The sequence below is a fragment of the Parasteatoda tepidariorum genome, chromosome 7 (genome assembly GCF_982258835.1).
Source record: "Parasteatoda tepidariorum strain Cologne lab strain chromosome 7, Ptep-v5.0, whole genome shotgun sequence".
Classification (NCBI taxonomy): domain Eukaryota; kingdom Metazoa; phylum Arthropoda; class Arachnida; order Araneae; family Theridiidae; genus Parasteatoda; species Parasteatoda tepidariorum.
In genome coordinates this window covers 29,971,054-29,988,058 of record NC_141761.1, presented here as the reverse complement: position 1 = coordinate 29,988,058, position 17,005 = coordinate 29,971,054, and the positions used below count along the sequence as shown (strand labels likewise).

General features: G+C 30.1%; 1 protein-coding gene across 1 annotated transcript in view; it reads right to left on the bottom strand.

Annotated features, from left to right (window-relative positions):
• v (Tryptophan 2,3-dioxygenase vermilion) overlaps positions 1-17,005 on the bottom strand; it is a 54,807-nt gene that overhangs the window by 11,268 nt on the left and 26,534 nt on the right. The window contains exons 4-8 of the mRNA XM_087167604.1: positions 14,306-14,373; positions 12,200-12,265; positions 12,010-12,071; positions 7,756-7,831; positions 2,354-2,467 (exon numbers count right to left, since the gene is read on the bottom strand). Coding sequence (XP_087023730.1) covers positions 2,354-2,467; positions 7,756-7,831; positions 12,010-12,071; positions 12,200-12,265; positions 14,306-14,373 — 386 coding nt within the window. The remainder of the gene's footprint in view (positions 1-2,353; positions 2,468-7,755; positions 7,832-12,009; positions 12,072-12,199; positions 12,266-14,305; positions 14,374-17,005) is intronic.

Here is a 17,005-nt window from a genome sequence, read left to right as displayed (position 1 = left end):
CCATTTATGTTTTCAAAAAAAGTATTTTGAGAACAATTTTTATCAAAACACTATAAAACGGAAAATAAAGAATTCTTAGGATAAAAAACGATTTTAAGAATTCTTTACATTGAAATAAAAACTTTCATATAGTTTCTTTTCTTAATATTCTTATAGTCCTTAATCAGACGTAAGAAACCATTCTGTAAAGAACTATCATCAAATAAGAAAAGAAAGTTTTACAGGCTAATTTTTTATTATAAAAATCATAACACTTACCTTCTTTATAAATCCGTAGAGTTCCAAATGAAATGTTCTTCGTTTGAAAGTTTTATTTTCAAATAATATGTGCATAGATTATCCCTTTATTACTTTTAGATAACATACCACACATCAAAATTTTATAATTGTAAGATCTCGATATGAATTTGAATATGTAGCTTAAAAACAGAACAGCTGAATTCTAGTTGAAATTATCTATTCTTTCAAAACTAAGAAATACTTACCAAGAAAACGATAAAAAAAAATTATTAATCATCAGCACAAATGACACTATTTCAAGTAATTTGGTTGATTCTTTATTGTTGTTTTCCGAATTATAATGATACAGAAATATATACTGTTCTATAACAAAGAAGAATTCTATAACTATTGCAGTTCTTGACGTTCTGAATTCCCATTTCTTTATTGGAATGACGAAAGCAATGTTGACTTCATTTTAATTTGTAATGAATTGAAGACAGAAAAAATTATTTTACCGTAATATACACATCTGTAACAGCAAGTGATCATGAAATTGTAAGTTATGTTGTTGGTAATAGAAAGGTAAAAATTATTGAGAAATTGTTCTTCAAATGCTTGGCGTGTTCTGCTTCAATGTTTGGCATGTTCTGGTTAGTTTTTTCAAGTTCTTTAGCTGTTCCTTAGGGAAATTTTGATTTTTATTTGCTGCTAAGAAAATGGCGTCCGTCATGGCCGATGGGTTTGATGGAACTGAATGAAAACGTGATAAATTAATGTCTGATATTTACAGGCTCCCGATAGAGGGCGTACTCGAGCGTTGCGATCGCGAATAGCAATTGAAACTGGGTCTAATTATAAATATTTCTTGAGACTTGAAAGTTTTTTTCTTCTTTTAAATTATATAAATATTAAGATTTATATCTGGCAACATCGAATTTCTTTCACTTATTTCTATTTAATTTGTTTCTTTTCATTACTTTTTAAATTAAGCGAAGCGCGAGCTTATATAATGACGATCTCGAGGTAGATAAATTTTTTTACAGCACTATATAAATAATTATCACTTAAAGCAAAACAATTTTTCAAAAAATTCATTGATAAGGCCATTAAAGTTACAATAATTTTCAAACAAATGAGAATTTCGAAAAAACAAAAATTCGCAATAAGTTCATATCCCTTTCAGCACGTCAAATTTTATCTCTTTGTGGCTGGGATAGCCTGGTTGGTAGTGCACTTGGCCCACGGCCAAGAGTTCGTGGGCTCGATCCCTACCGCCCGATGACTCCCCGTGTAGTAAATAGTCACTGATGCACGTTAAATCCGTCGAGTCACAAAGTCCTACATGTTCCCATAACAAATCATACCTCTGGGAGTATTGATCCAAGAGTTTCTTTGTCTTCTAGAATGGTTCAAAATTATAAGGCTACGGAGTTGAACATTAGTAGTCCTTAACCCAAAACTGGGTCGGATGTTCAAACACGGATATAAAAATATAATTATTATTATTATTTTCGTTGCGTTTTAGCTTTTATTAGTTCAGTTTTTAGTTTTTATTAGTTGAGTAGGTGAAAATTTCAGAACTTGTAACCACATCTTAAAATTGAGTATTAAATCAAACTGATTGTACACTTTTCTACACTCCTTCTTAATTTTTAGTTTCTAAGTATAGTCTCAAGTTTCTACGTATTACAAGTTTCCAATTAGTTTCTTCGCAACAAAATGAAATGTAACGTAAAGCAAAAAAACTGGAAAAATTTGCAAAAATCACTTAAAAATTTAATAATTTTCGAACAAATTGGAATTTCGAAAAAGAAAAAAAACCTCACGTAAAGTACATAAACAAAAATGACCCTTATAGCATTTCAAATTGCAACTCTATAGTTTCCTTCCTATGATCTGTAGTACGACATTTTTTTCCTACATGTATCAACACCCCGAATCTCAACTCAAATTTATAAATTAAGTATTCTCAATCGAACGTTAATTTGTTTCATTCCATCGAACTGCATGTACATTTTTCTACATACTTGTATAATTTTAGATTTGTAATTTTTGCTCAGCAAAAGAATATCGAACGTCAAGTTCAACGCCTAAACCTTTTTTATAAAATATATTTTAAAATTGTCCTCACCTGAATTAGATCACATAAAGATGCTTCATCTTCTGATTTCACTATTTTATTGATGGACTTGGGATCTTTGAAAACTGATATGTATTTGTCCTTGCTGAAATTTACTCTATTCTCCTAATTTAAATGGAAAGGAAAAATTAATCGATACTGATATGGTGATATGATTTTTTGATGATGTGACAAATCATTGTCACTACTCATTTACTACATCATTTTTACTACTGAATAATCTTTGAGACATAGTTGCCAACTTTTGGAACATTTTGGGAAGGAATTGCTTCCAGAGATTAAAAAAAATAATTAAATTTTTTAATTCATTATAAATATTTTTCCTTTCTATTTTTACTATCTTTTAAAAAACAATAAGAGCATGATTATCATGCTTCTTATGTTTACAGACTCTAATTAAACTAATGTCAGAATTGTTAAGGGTTATAAAATTTACAAGAACAACTTTCACAACATAATATAAGGTTTAAAAGAAAAAGTCGTAAGAGGTGGAAAACTTGGTTAAAATGGAGAAAACAATTAAGAACTAGGAATTTTTATTTTTGATTAAAAAGTTTTGAACAAATGTTCAATTAACAAACTACCCACTGCAATATAAGCTTCGATTTAGTGACTGAAGGAATCATGCAGATGCTAGAAAAATCCTGGCATTCCTTTAACATTTTACCTGCCATTCTGCTGAGAGAAACAAAAAAGTCCTTGGGTTTCTTAAGCTTCTCTTAAATATAATTTGAGGAAAGGAGAACTTGGCATGACCGGAATATCTGGGAGGCCAAGAGACCGTGGCGAATCCATCCCTCGGAAAGGCATTGTCTAGGTCATTTCACCAAACAGGCACCATCTCTCTGCTTGTCCTTTGTTTTCCAACACCACATTGTGGCCATTAAGTTGTTGGTTTTTGTCAAGATCTGTCTTCCCTTACAGTTGTGTTTGCGAAATTCGAAATAGCGAAAATTTCAAAGTAACGAATGTTTTCCGAATCCCCAAATGTATTTCCATGTGAACAATGTATAAAAAATACCGATATTACGAAATCAATTATCCGATTTAGCGAAGGCGAAAATGAACACCAGGTCTTATTTTCTTTGATGAACAAGACACATTTCTTCAAAAATGTTCTCAGAAATGAAATGTTTTATCACCCTTAAAATACTAATAAGTTTCAAATGTGAAAAACCTGTCAAAAAAAGAATCACTGGAAAGAGACCACCCTGAGTTGACCCTTGCATTGATTCATTCATGTTTTAAGAAGTCAAAATACACATGCTTTTAAAAGAGGGAATTCTATTCAATTGAAAGGGCTTGTCAAGAATGATAGATTAGAAGTGACCACCCTTAGCAGAACAATTCCTTCCTTGAATTACAACAATCTAAATGGGGGGGGGGAGAGAGCTGTTCTAAGAACTCAAGGTGTAAAAGGGGTGTAAACAAGTTTCAGAAAATTACCAGAGTGGTGTGCAACTTCAATAGGAGAAGGTTAGTTAAATCAGTTTGTCTGCTTTCAACGTTTGCAAGCATTTTGTTTTCCTTCTTAAGCATAATGAGTGGTCGAAAGCGTAAACAATTTTCCATTAAGGAAAAACTGGAAATTATTTCAGAAGTTGATCATGGGATAAAAAAAAGCTGACGTTGCGACAAAGTATGGACTATCCCCATCTACTCTATCTACTTTTTTAAAAAATCGAACGAAGTTGGAACAGCAAGTGCAATCAGCATTGATCGGATCACATAGAAAAAAGATACGACTTTCAGTAGTATCTTTTTCATGTAGATGCAGCTGTTTTTACATGGTTCCAGGATATTCGCTCCCGAAACATTCCAATTTCCGGGCCCCTCATTCGTGAAAAGGCTTTAGAATTTGCAAGAACTTTTGGAAACGAAAATTTTCAAGCAAGTGCTGGTTGGTTGAATCGATTAAAGGAACGTTATGGTATTGTTGCAAAGCAAATTTGTGGTGAAGCTAACTCTGTTGATTTAAAAGCTGTGAATGACTGGAAATCAGAAAAAATATCGGATGCAATTAGGTCTTATGATCCTTCTGATGTTTTCAACGCAGACGAAGCGGGAATTTTTTTCCAGTTGTTACCAAACAAAACTTTGGCATTTAAAAAGGATAAATGCATTGGAGGCAAAAATTCAAAACTGCGTTTAACTGCTTTGTTTTGCTGCAATATGTCAGGCACTGAAAGGAGAAAAGTTATGGTTATCGGCAAATCTGCCAAACCTAGGTGCCTAAAAAATGTAAATTCACTACCTTGTGATTATAGATCTAGCCGCAAAGCGTGGATGACGACTGGAATATTTAATGAGTGGTTGGTTAAGTTTGATGAAGATATGAAACGTAAGAAAAGAAAAATTCTGCTTATTATTAATTGTTCACCCCACAATGAGCCACCAAAATTGGAATGTATTCACGTCGAATACTTTCCTCCTAATTGTACGTCAATTTTACAACCTCTTGACCAGTGTATAATTAAAGTGGTAAAGGGGAAGTATCGAACACAACTTCTGAGGCGTATGCTTGTGCAAATCGGAAACAAAGAAGCAATTACGAAACCAGATGTAAAGCAAGCAATGGATATGATTGCTGGAGCATGGAAAGACATTAGCCAAAAAGTCATCTGTAATGGATGGAAGAAAGCAAATTTAATCTCGGGAATTGACAATGAAACAGTCGATGAAATTAATGATGTCATCATCGATTTGCAGCCTTTATGGGAACATGTGACAAAAGAAACATCAGTGCCAAACGAAGTCAGTCTTGACGATTTTCTGACTGCAGATGATGATGCTAGAACATGCGAAGCATTGACAGACAATGATATTGTACGTATGATTCAAGAAAACAAACAAAAATCACTTTCGGACAGCAGCGATGATGAAGAATGTCCAGAAGAAAACAATGTACCTACAGCTTCACAAGCCTTGGCCAATTTGGAAGCTGTAAAGAGATATTTATCGGCACAAAAAAACTTTTCAGATACTTTGTTTGAACATGTGCATAATTTGGAAAAATTTTTAATTTCTACTGGTTCTAAATCATTTGTTCAGAAAAAAATTACTGATTATGTATCTGCCTAGTTAGTAAGTGTTAATAAATTCATTGTTTACATTAGTTTTGTGCGCTCTTTTAATATTACATTGATATTTTCCCAAATCTAGATTAAAAATATAATATCAAAACTGTAAATTGATTTTTCATACGAATAGTAATCCCAATGTTACGAAATAATATTTGTTTATGTTGAAAATTCGTAATATTGGTATAACGAATTTTCATTATTGCGTAGAAATAGCTTCGGTCCCATGGAATTCGCTAAAACGGGATCCGACTGTATTAGTTTCGTTACTCCCTTTATATTTGAGATATTTAAGTGTTATAAATAGCCGAAATGATTTTAAAATATATTTATGAAATCAATAATTAAATACTGAAGCATCAATAGTGCTATCACTATAAAATTATTCTCCACAAGAAGAAGCGTAATGTTTTGCGGCTATGTTCATACCACCATTATAAAACATTCTATTATTATAATATTCTACTATACAACATTGGACTATTATAAAAAAAATTCTACAATTCTTTTTCACTTTTACTTCATTTTCAATTTCAGTCTAAAAATAACTTGTTATTCGTTTGATCAATGGGCTCACATCATGACTAATATTACTTTCCTTATTATGGAGTAGTATAATACATATAAAAAGGTTTAAAAGAGTTATAGACAATTTCTATTATACATTATAGAATTACAACTCAAAAACCCACGTATTTGAGGCCATTTAATCTCTTTAACTGAGTTTTAAGGAGTATTTTAGTGAAATATGAAACTTAATATCTAATTAGCTTTGATACCTTGTACCAATTGTGTTATTTTTAAACTTTGAGTTACAATGTAATTGAATATTGTCTTTACTGTAGGTACAGTAAAATGAAGATTTTTTTTATATTATTATAAATGTACTTGGCTGTAATTAGTTAACATTATATATATCTATATCTATATACATATATAAGTTCATAACGAAGAATAAAACAAAGAAAAATAATAGACATATGAAAAAGGGGGGGGGAAATAATAAGTAAAAAATAACAAACAACAGTTTATTAAAAATAATAATAATAATAAATTAAAAAAAAAAATTTAAAAAAAAAAATCATGAAATGTTAATTAAAAAACCGGAAAAAAAAAGGATATAATCTTTTCTTCAGCCCACACGATTATATCCGCAAAACAGAGTGCTTTCTAATATTGTATCAATAAAGCCAAAGCTAAATAAATTAATAATAGTGTGAGGAGCACTCAAAAATTTTTTTCAAAAAATAACAACAAATGAAATAGATCGCAAAAAGTACAAATAAGTAAAAATAACATGTAAAAACAGATATATATATATATATATATATATATATATATATATATATATATATATATATATATATATATATATATATATATATATATATATATATATATATATATATATATATATATATAAGTTCAAAATGAAGAATAAAACAAAGAAAAATTATAGACATATGAAGAAAAAAAAGGGGAGGGGGAATAATAAGTAAAAAATAACAAACAACAATTTATATAATATATTTAAAAAAAAAAAGATGAAATTTTATTTAAAAAACCGGCTATTTTAGTACAATATTCGAAAGAACTATTTTTGCTGATGACGAGATTAGTTATTATTAGTTATTTTTATAATTTTCTTTTTTTTTTAATTTTTTACTCATTTATTTTTTTTTACAAAAAGTTAAATATTTTTGTAATGTTTTTACTTCTTTTAAATCTTACTTCCCTTTATTTATTTTTTATATATTTATTTGATCCAGATAAAGAAGGATGTCACGTATCATCAGATGAACACTATTTCAGTTAGTGTAGAATAATAAAACTGATACGTGCATAAAAAGTATCGAAAAAAATTGCTGAAGTTACCAAGAACGAGTAAGGAAATGTCAAGTGAATTAGTGTACGTTCGGCAGACATGAGGTTAAGTTTTTGATATTCGTGTTTTTAAATTCGAGTTTTTAAATGCGTGTTTTTTTCTCCTTTTCCTTTAAAATTTAAGACAAAAAAAGAGAAATGCACTTTATATTGAGCAGTCAGATTACACCATGGCAAAAAACAGTGAATTATAAACCACATATCTACTTTATTTAAATACATAGCCTGTCCGTTAAGGTCTGTAACTCTCACTTGACGAATAGCTGGAGCTATAATTATAAAAATGGTGTCTAGCAGTCTTATAACGACACTTTACTAGTTTGACTTATTATTTTTATAATTATGTCTGCAGCCTTTTAAAAATTGAGAGGGTGTTTGCGAAATTCTGAAACAAATTACTACTAAACTTTTACCTATTTCTATACTTACATTTCTTACTCCCAACATATTTTCTATTACTCGAAATTGCACACTCTGGAAACCAGATGCCGGGGATAAAAAGTGTCTAAAAAAATTTTTATAAAATTACATTTCATATTTATAGCACTTCATTTCATGTTTCTTAATTGAGTTCATCAACAAATATATATTACCATAATGTTGTACCTTATAAAATTAAATTACACTAAAGAGCCAAAAAACTGGTATACCTGCCTAATATCGTGTAGGGCCCCCGCGAGCACGCAGAAGTGCCGCAACACGACGTGACATGGATTGTGAAGTAGTGCTGGAGATAATTGACACCATGAATCTTGCAGGGCTGTCCATAAACCAGTGGGAGTAAGAGGGGGTTGGTATATCTTCTGAACATCAGGTTGAATATGTTCAATAATGTTCATGTCTGGGAGGGTATCCAAGAGCACTCTTCTGAATTTAGACACTTCCGCTGGCCACCAAAATCCCCAGACATGAACATTATTGAACATATTTGGGATGCCTTGCAACCTGATGTTCGGAAGATATCCCCACCCCCTCTTACTCCCACTGGTTTATGGACAGCCCTGCAGGATTCATGGTGTCAATTATCTCCAGCACTACTTCACACATTGATCGAATCCATGCCTCGTTGTGTTGCGGCACTTCTGCGTGCTCGCAGGGGCACTACACGATATTAGGCAGGTATACCAGTTTTTTTGGCTCTTCAGTGTATGTATCTATATTATTAACTAAGCTACATTGAGAAAAAAATTACGGTCGAATCTACCAGAATATTATAAATCTTCGGCGTTACTCTACAGAAACACAAAACCGATGCGCTTTGGTAATGATTTTGGTAAAATTAACAATAAAATAGATTTTCATAACATGAGATAAAACTTAGGAATGTAGAAAATGTGGTAATTTTACAACAATACATTAGAAGTTTGGCATGAAAACTATTTACTCAGTTAAATTTACCTTTCAGTTTTGTATTTTCTCTAAATGTGTGGTAATAAGAACTATAGCTTTGAAAACCAGAATATCCGGTTAACCGTTACCATATAAAAGGAAAAATTACAAAATAAACGATCATTTACCATGTATTTTGGTTTCATTTACCAGAATTATAGAATGTGTGACGAACATCATCATAAATTCTGCTTTTTTTTTAAACCAGATGTGTTATAACTATTCAGTAAAGTAATTTAACAGAATTTCAGCCTAAAAATGATTCATACAATTTCAAATACCGTTTATTTCCAAGTATAAGATGTACAAATGAGGATGATACATAGAAAAATAAAGACCCTCACCCAGTTTCTGCTACATACTTTACAATACATTGTCACGTTATACTCCTCCCATTGTTAATCCAGTTCCATCCTTACATGCATTAGCATCCATCCATACATCTGCTGCATCGACACTACGACTGTAACCTATGCCCAATGCCGTCCTTCTGTCAGCAATTACATTTTGGCAGTTATGAAAAGGTAGATGCATAAGCACAGATAAAACTTAATGCTCTGACAACAGTTAAGTTTAAAACTAATTCAATGTAAAAATTTTAGAGTAAATGTACATTTGCGTCTAGTGACAAGAATTAGCATAAATTTTCTCAAAGGTTTCTATAAATACAATTAAAGTATTTTTTCTCTGAACATAATGGCCCATTTTAAACACTGTGAGTCAAAGTAACGTCTTTTGAAATTGCGTCTAAATTCTATCAAATAAAAATAAGATTATAAAGTTTTAATTGGATGGATATCTGATAATATCCTAAACAAATGGAAGCAATAGATCTGAAACATTACTATACTGCATAGACGATTTATAGAAAATGCAATTTAGTGTTTTATTGCCAAAAAATAACGTACACAACCGAGCTATTATTTTAACAAAAAATAGATTAAAATAAAAATAATATATTCTTAATTTTTTTTAAATATTTATTCAAGTATTTTTTTCTAACTGTTTTTAGGAAACATATCTGTAATAAAATGTTATTTTCTTACGCATGAAATATTGGATTGTCCAAAAAATTTAACATACACGACAACAATTTTTTCCATAAATTTATTGTTTTACATAATCTGGTGCCCTGAAAGTCAACGAGAAAGTTATAATAGCGTTAACTTTATTAAAAAAAAAGTTATTATTTATTACATTAATGTGGGGTTAGTATCTAACGACAATGTCAACCGTCATCTATGAAAAGGTACCCTACCACAGAATCGAGTTAACATGTCTTATATACTAGGAATTGAAATTGTATTTTTGTAGTGGTAGATGAGCTACAGTACTCCCCCACCAGAATTATATCCGTGATAGAATTCGATGAACTGGTACCACTAGTTGATTCATTGCTGTTTTTTGTGAGATGCCGGGAGAGCTGTATTAAGATCACCGTACTTTTGAATGCTGATTGGTCGTGGTTGCTCCCTGTGTTGCCATTAGCAGTCGAGTGTATGCAAGCTAATGTTGTGTGTGATCGATACGAGACTGAGTAGCAACAGTTTAAGGAGGTGGATAATGTTGCAGTCACAAGTAGCATGTCAACTATTCAATGTGAACCATCCAACGAAGTAGGCGTTACTGTTGATGTAGGCGTATACATATCGAAGTGGGCGCTACTGCCAAGGTAGACGTGTTCACATCACGTCTGGGTCACCAATGTGGGATTAGTAGCTAACGACAATGTCAACCGTCATTTATGAAAAGGTACCCTACCACAGAATCGAGTTAACATGTCTTATATACTAGTGAATTGAAATTGTATTTTTGTAGTGGCAGACACGCTACACTTAAAATAATTCAAAATTAGCTGCTGTAAACGTTTTTGTTGATACTTTTTGAGAAGTGCTTACATATAATCCGGTAAATTTTATTTTCCTTCTTAATTTCAAAACTGCAAGTGCATCTGGTAATGCTGTTCAGCCTTCAAAACAGTAAAAGCCATTTAAGAAAACTGTTAAACTTTTGTTAACTTTATCTTATAAATCGTTGCACAATGAAGGATTTTGATTTATTCCATTACAAGATGTAAAAATCCTTAATATATTCTCTTTTTTATGTTTGTGACTTTTTATCTTCAGAGTCTGCAGCATCAAATCAATAACATTTGGAATCATCAAAGAAAACAACTATCTTGAAAGTCTTTTTATCACTTAATTTAGATTGAAATGGAGCACAAAAAAAGAAAAGAAAACGTCCTCCAGGATTTTTGCAGCGTGACTTGATAGTTGAAGGCATAGTTAGCGACCTTATAGTTAAATGGCATTGGTTATTGATGTTCATAACCCAGTGGACTTCAAGAATATTCAATTTGAAGGTTGTTTGTCATCCGTCAATAGATTAAGTAGTTAATGTTGATTTTTAATTTTTGTTTTACTCACTCAGCAGTTATAATTATAACAGCCATGTCCCAGTTATGATTATTCTATGATAAAGAGATAAAAATACAGAAGTGATTGAGAGAGAATGCAATTTTTTAAATATAACGAAACTAACAGCATGTTTCCCCCAGATTTTAGCTAAACAAAGATTCTTTATAGATTATTTTTCCTATTTTTCTCCAAAAAATATAAACGCATTAAAAAAATTTTCTCTTTTTTAACTTCCTATACCTTAATTAAATTAAATTCAAAATTTAAAATTTAGAACTTAAAACTTAAAATTTAAAATAAAATTAAAATTTAAAATTTAAAGTTAATTTAAAATTTAAAATTAATTATTTAATTAATTTAAATTTAAATTAAATTAATTAATTAAATTTAAATTTAAAAAGTTAAATTTAAATTATTAAATTCTAGTTTTAATAATTTAACTAAAATTAAATTAAATTAAATTAAATTAAATTAAATTAAATTAAATTAAATTAAATTAAATTAAATTAAATTAAATTAAATTAAATTAAATTAAATTAAATTAAATTAAATTAAATTAAATTAAATTAAATTAAATTTAAAGGATTTGAATGGTAGGTATTAGCCTAGTGCTGATACATAATTTGAGTGTTTAAATTTGTTAGTGTTATTAAATTCTAAACATAAAAAGAATAAAGAAGCCTCAATATATTTTTAATGGAACCGACTATTCTTTTCAATATGGTTCAGTACTTCAAAGTTAAGTTTCTATTTTGGCCAATCGACACGATGAGTAATCCGAACACGAAATGTATAAAAAGATATTCATTTGCTTTACAACCATTTAAAAAACAGCTACAGATATTCCCACTCAAAGTATAAGAAGTACGAGCATTACCTGAACTCCATAAAATCTAACGGTGCCATTGTTTCTAGAATGACAATTTGATCTACCAAAAGCTGTAAGTTAATTTAACAAAATATTAGATAGCACATAAAAAAACAAATAACAAAAAATAAATATTAAATGCTTTCAAAATATGGAAAATAGTTTAAAAATTTAAGAAAACAAAACAACTGATTCTTACCTTAAGAATCACAACAATTCTATTCAACCTGGAAGTTATTAGTAGCATTCTGTTTTCATCTATTGGCTGTAAATGAAATTATAGCATTTTGTGAAAACTACTTAGCATTATTAAAACAAGAACAATTATTTCTATAAACTGGAAAATATTATTTAATGGCATAGTTCCTTCAATGTATTGCAAGACTTTAAGTTGCCTTTGTATTGTGATGGGGTGGGGGGGGGATCTTACTTTTAGCTCAGGGAAATGTAATCTAAAGTTAGATGGTGCCTCGTTTTTCAACTTTTTTGTTCAAAGTAAAATGTATTACCCGAAAAAAATGGCCAATCTACAGAGGCATTACAAATAATTTTTTTGCAAATCGAATTATATCTTCTGTGAGAAGTATTGCCTCAAAATTTTAAATTCTCTAGTAAAAATTTCGAAATTGCCAATAATTACAGTCATATTTTTTAGGGTGGGAAGTATCACTTGCATCTAAATATCTAAAATTTAATCCTCAAATTGCAATTTTAATATCTTTAAAGGAGCAGCGATGTATTTCGAGGATGTTGAAATGGAAAACAAATTTGGTACAACCATAAGCCTTGCCTCATTTAGGCAGTGATGCTATCCAAGCACTCCAAAACTCACAGCACCTACGGATCCTCAACTATCAGTACCGTAAAATTCTATTGTATAGAGAACCGGCTTAACTAATATACATAGCAGTATTCTAATAAATTTGTCACAAATTGAGATTAGAATATCAAATTTGATTAAGCAGGCGGAGAAAGATAAGTTAGTTTCATGATATCGTATGTATACACAGCCACATACTCCATTACTTCTCGAACCAACTTCACTGTCAATTATACTTCGACCGTGTAGCATGGAAAGGCAATGAAAAAGAATTGAATCACTCTAAGCAAAAAAAAGGTTTAAATCTTGCTTACTACTTCTCCAAAAGGTTTCAACTGATTTTTCAGTGCGAGTCTAGGTATTACATAGGCTATAATCGTACTGGGTATTACTAGGTATTAATAGGCTATAGTCTAGGTATTATATCATAAATTTAACTATTTTAAAATTTGCCGCACGAATTCTGAAAGCAGAAAATAAGTTGCTGTTTTTTCGATAAACAGCAAACAGGATGGTCAGTTCTGCCCTGTTTTGTCCTACGCTTTTTTTTGTTTAGCGTACTTAATAGAACTAAAGCCCGTTCGATTCTGATTCGCACAATACTGTCTGCAAATTAAAGTTGAGCAATGAGAAGATACGTGGGGAATTCTGGACGTGGGAAACGTAGGAAATACGTGGGGAGTTCTGGAACGCTTGGACAGCATCACTGGACGCCAGACTAACCGTGAGAGGTTCTCATGGTCTTCCTCTTCATTTAACGGAAATGCGGGTTAGTTCCATCATATAGTCCTCCACGAAGGCAAATTTCTCCGAATACCCGATCCAGGAGTTCCCTTGTATTCTGAATAGGGTTCAAAATTACAAGGCTACGGAGTTGAACATTAGTAGTCGTAAACCTATAAAATTGGGTCGGCTCTTCAAAGACGGTTATAAAATTAAAATAAAAAATAAGCCAAATAAAGAGTCCATATTCAGTTACTCCTGGTTTCTCTTTCACTTTGACCTTCTTTACCTTCTCCCCCTGAATTGTTGGAATAAACTCTACCGGTGCTGTTAACTCTAACTTAACACGCGCCAACTCAGGTTGAGAGAACTATAATTGCCATCACCCGTATTAATCTGATGTTTATTAGCCAGTATAATTAATACTAGCCAAATAAATAGTTTAAAAAATAAACTTCGTATTTCAAAAAAAGAAATAATAATATATTGAATAAGAAAATGCAGAGACGTTAATTTTCTCCACTTTTCAAGCAAATGCTTACTAATTCGTGATTTACATCCTTTAAACTTAGCTATCATGATTCGCTTGAATAGAGATGGTATAGTATATAATGACTAGGCAAAATTTATAATAATTTTTATATTTCATATAGCTTAAGAACTTCAATCATTGTATACAAAGCCGGCATTTCCGGCATTGCTAGTTACATACACAATTTTTTTTAACAATATAAACATAACACATTGAAACTGAAAACTTACCTCCATCGAAAACAATTTTCTTACAGAGGTTAATTCAAATATAATTTGTTTGAACCATAATTCGTAAGCTATAAAAAAAGCATAGATTGTAACGCTTATGAAAATCATAGAAGTACCTTAGCATTAATTTTGATAATTTAAACATATATTTTTTTTTATCTTCTTAAAATAAAAATTTTGTATCGTTTAACATGTTAAACAAAATATGCCATCTATGTAACACATCATTAAAATGCCATAAACATTATTTTAAAATTTTATTAAATCAAGAGCAAAAATAAAATTTTAAAAGAAAATTATCTTTCGAGAATCTTTCTCATTATTGAAATAATTAGTTCATATGCTTATTTGAGTTACAAAACTGGTTTTAATTTCATTCATGGCAGATGCTATTAAATGTAATTGTCTTTCTTTCATTCTCTATAAGAAAATGTAACTTGAAATTTGACCTTATCACATTCCGAGAATTTTTATTAGATGCACAATCTTGAAAAAAATTTCTATTTACAATCCAATAATATTTATTTCAGAAAATTCCACACCAATATTAACTTTTTCTCGTATTCTGATTCCTGTAATAATATCTGGAGGGTGAAAGTTAATCTCGAATTTCAGATTTTACTGAGCAAGTAAACAACACTATATCATTTTTAATGTTTACTGAAGAAATATGGCAAAAATTTATATATTTTCTCAAATGTTAGTCTCCCACTGGAAAGAATTCTCCGCAAAGTAAAATGTATCAGCTGTTAATTTTTTTAAAAACAATATTCATAAATTTTCATTAAATAGCATAAATTACTTAAATGTAAAGAACACTCTAACACTGCTTTCTAGGTTGCGGTCAGTAACAGGCAAAATGTATTCCAGTCATAGACCGTGAAATGCCACTATTATATATCGAGCTAGACGAGCACTATATGGTTTCATTCAGCTCTGTATGGTTTCCTAACCATCATAAAATGCAGGCATGGCAGTAATTTATTTATCGTAAAATGTATGGTCATGGACTGTAAAGTTAACGATAATCTCGCAAAATTTATCAGTAGTTAGGGCATTGACACTGTTTGAGACTCAGGTGATCTTTTTTTTTTTTTTGTCGAATTAATGCCAACTGTGACTTCACGTGAGGTGGCGTAGTGCACACATCTACAAATTAAATTAACTTTACGTAGTGGCTACTGAATAATTATTTTGCCTTAAGCCCAGCTATAATAAAAATAGTTTCTTTAGATTAAACGAAATTGTCCAACTTTGTGTGAAAGTAAGTTTTGTATGGTTCGCTAACTATCATAAAATGCAAGCATGGCAGTAATTTATTTATCGTAAAACGTATGGTCATGGACCGTAAAGTTAACAATAATCTCGTAAAAGTTATCAGTAGTTAGGGCATTGACGCTTTTTGAGACTCAGGCGATCTTTTTTTTTTCTTTTTGTTGAATTAATGCCAACTGTGACTTTATGTTAGGTGGTGTAGTGCACACATCTACAAATTAAATTAGCTTTACATATTGGCTACTGAATAATTATTTTGCCTCAAGCCCATCTGTAATAAAAATAGTTTCTTTAGATAAAACAAAATTTTCCAACTTAGTTTGAAAGTAAGTTTTGTTAATGAAAAGAAAAAAGCCTTAATTAAAATATATATTTAATTGAAATTGGATTTCTTTTTTGTGAAATAATGAAGCTGGTCGTAACCATAGAGTTTAAATAGAATAGAGCACACACATGACGATAATTTTTGTCCTCATAAATAAAACCACGTGACTGTTGAATGAATCCAGAGAGAGATATTTTCTAACTCGGTTTCTTCTGTGTTTTTTCAATGGAAGAAATTATATCCTGAATTTGTGAAGCAGAAAATCGTTAAATATGGTGATTTATTGCTCCGCATTTGCTTGCAAAGAAAAATATTTTAAAGGAGGATTTTATAAGTAACTTAATTCATCACTTTTTGGAATTGTTTTATTTATTATATGAACAAACTTTTACAGTGTTCTTTTTTTTAAAACATCATATTAATCCCGAGGCAATTTTTTTATTCCAAAATTCAAGCTTATGCTTTTAAATCTATCTTACAAGTATAATATAAACGAATAAGAACACATCTTAACCATAAAGTAATGACTATATAGAATCATTCATTATTAATACATAATTATTTTAATTTTATTGCCAAAATGAAGTGGGCGAAGTTATGACGACATTGTTGTTGTTTTTTTAATCTTTCTTTGTTTATTCACGATGTTTTTTTTTACTCGTCGCTAATGTTTTCAAACGAAAACAACTCTTCGACATATTTTTTATAATTACTTATTATTATTTGAGTAAATTTTGCTCATAACATAGATTTGCCCACAGTTGAACGACTATGAAAGATTAATTTAATACCATTTGATAAATAGGGCAAAACATTTTAACATTTTATTAGTTCTTTAACAAAATCATTTAGTCTTACCTTCAGATAGAAGGTAATTTCAAATCGTTTTAAATCCTGATCATCATGATTCATTTTTCCATTAAAAAAAATACTTTTTTTCACAGATTGTAAAAATTTTCATTTAATTCAATTTTTTAATTTTAAAGAAATCTAATAAAAACATTAAACATGATAGTCAAAGAACGAAGAAAATAATTAAGATTTAATGTCAATATTTTAATTTGGCTTCTGTGTTCTAAAAATATTCATTTTTATACTAA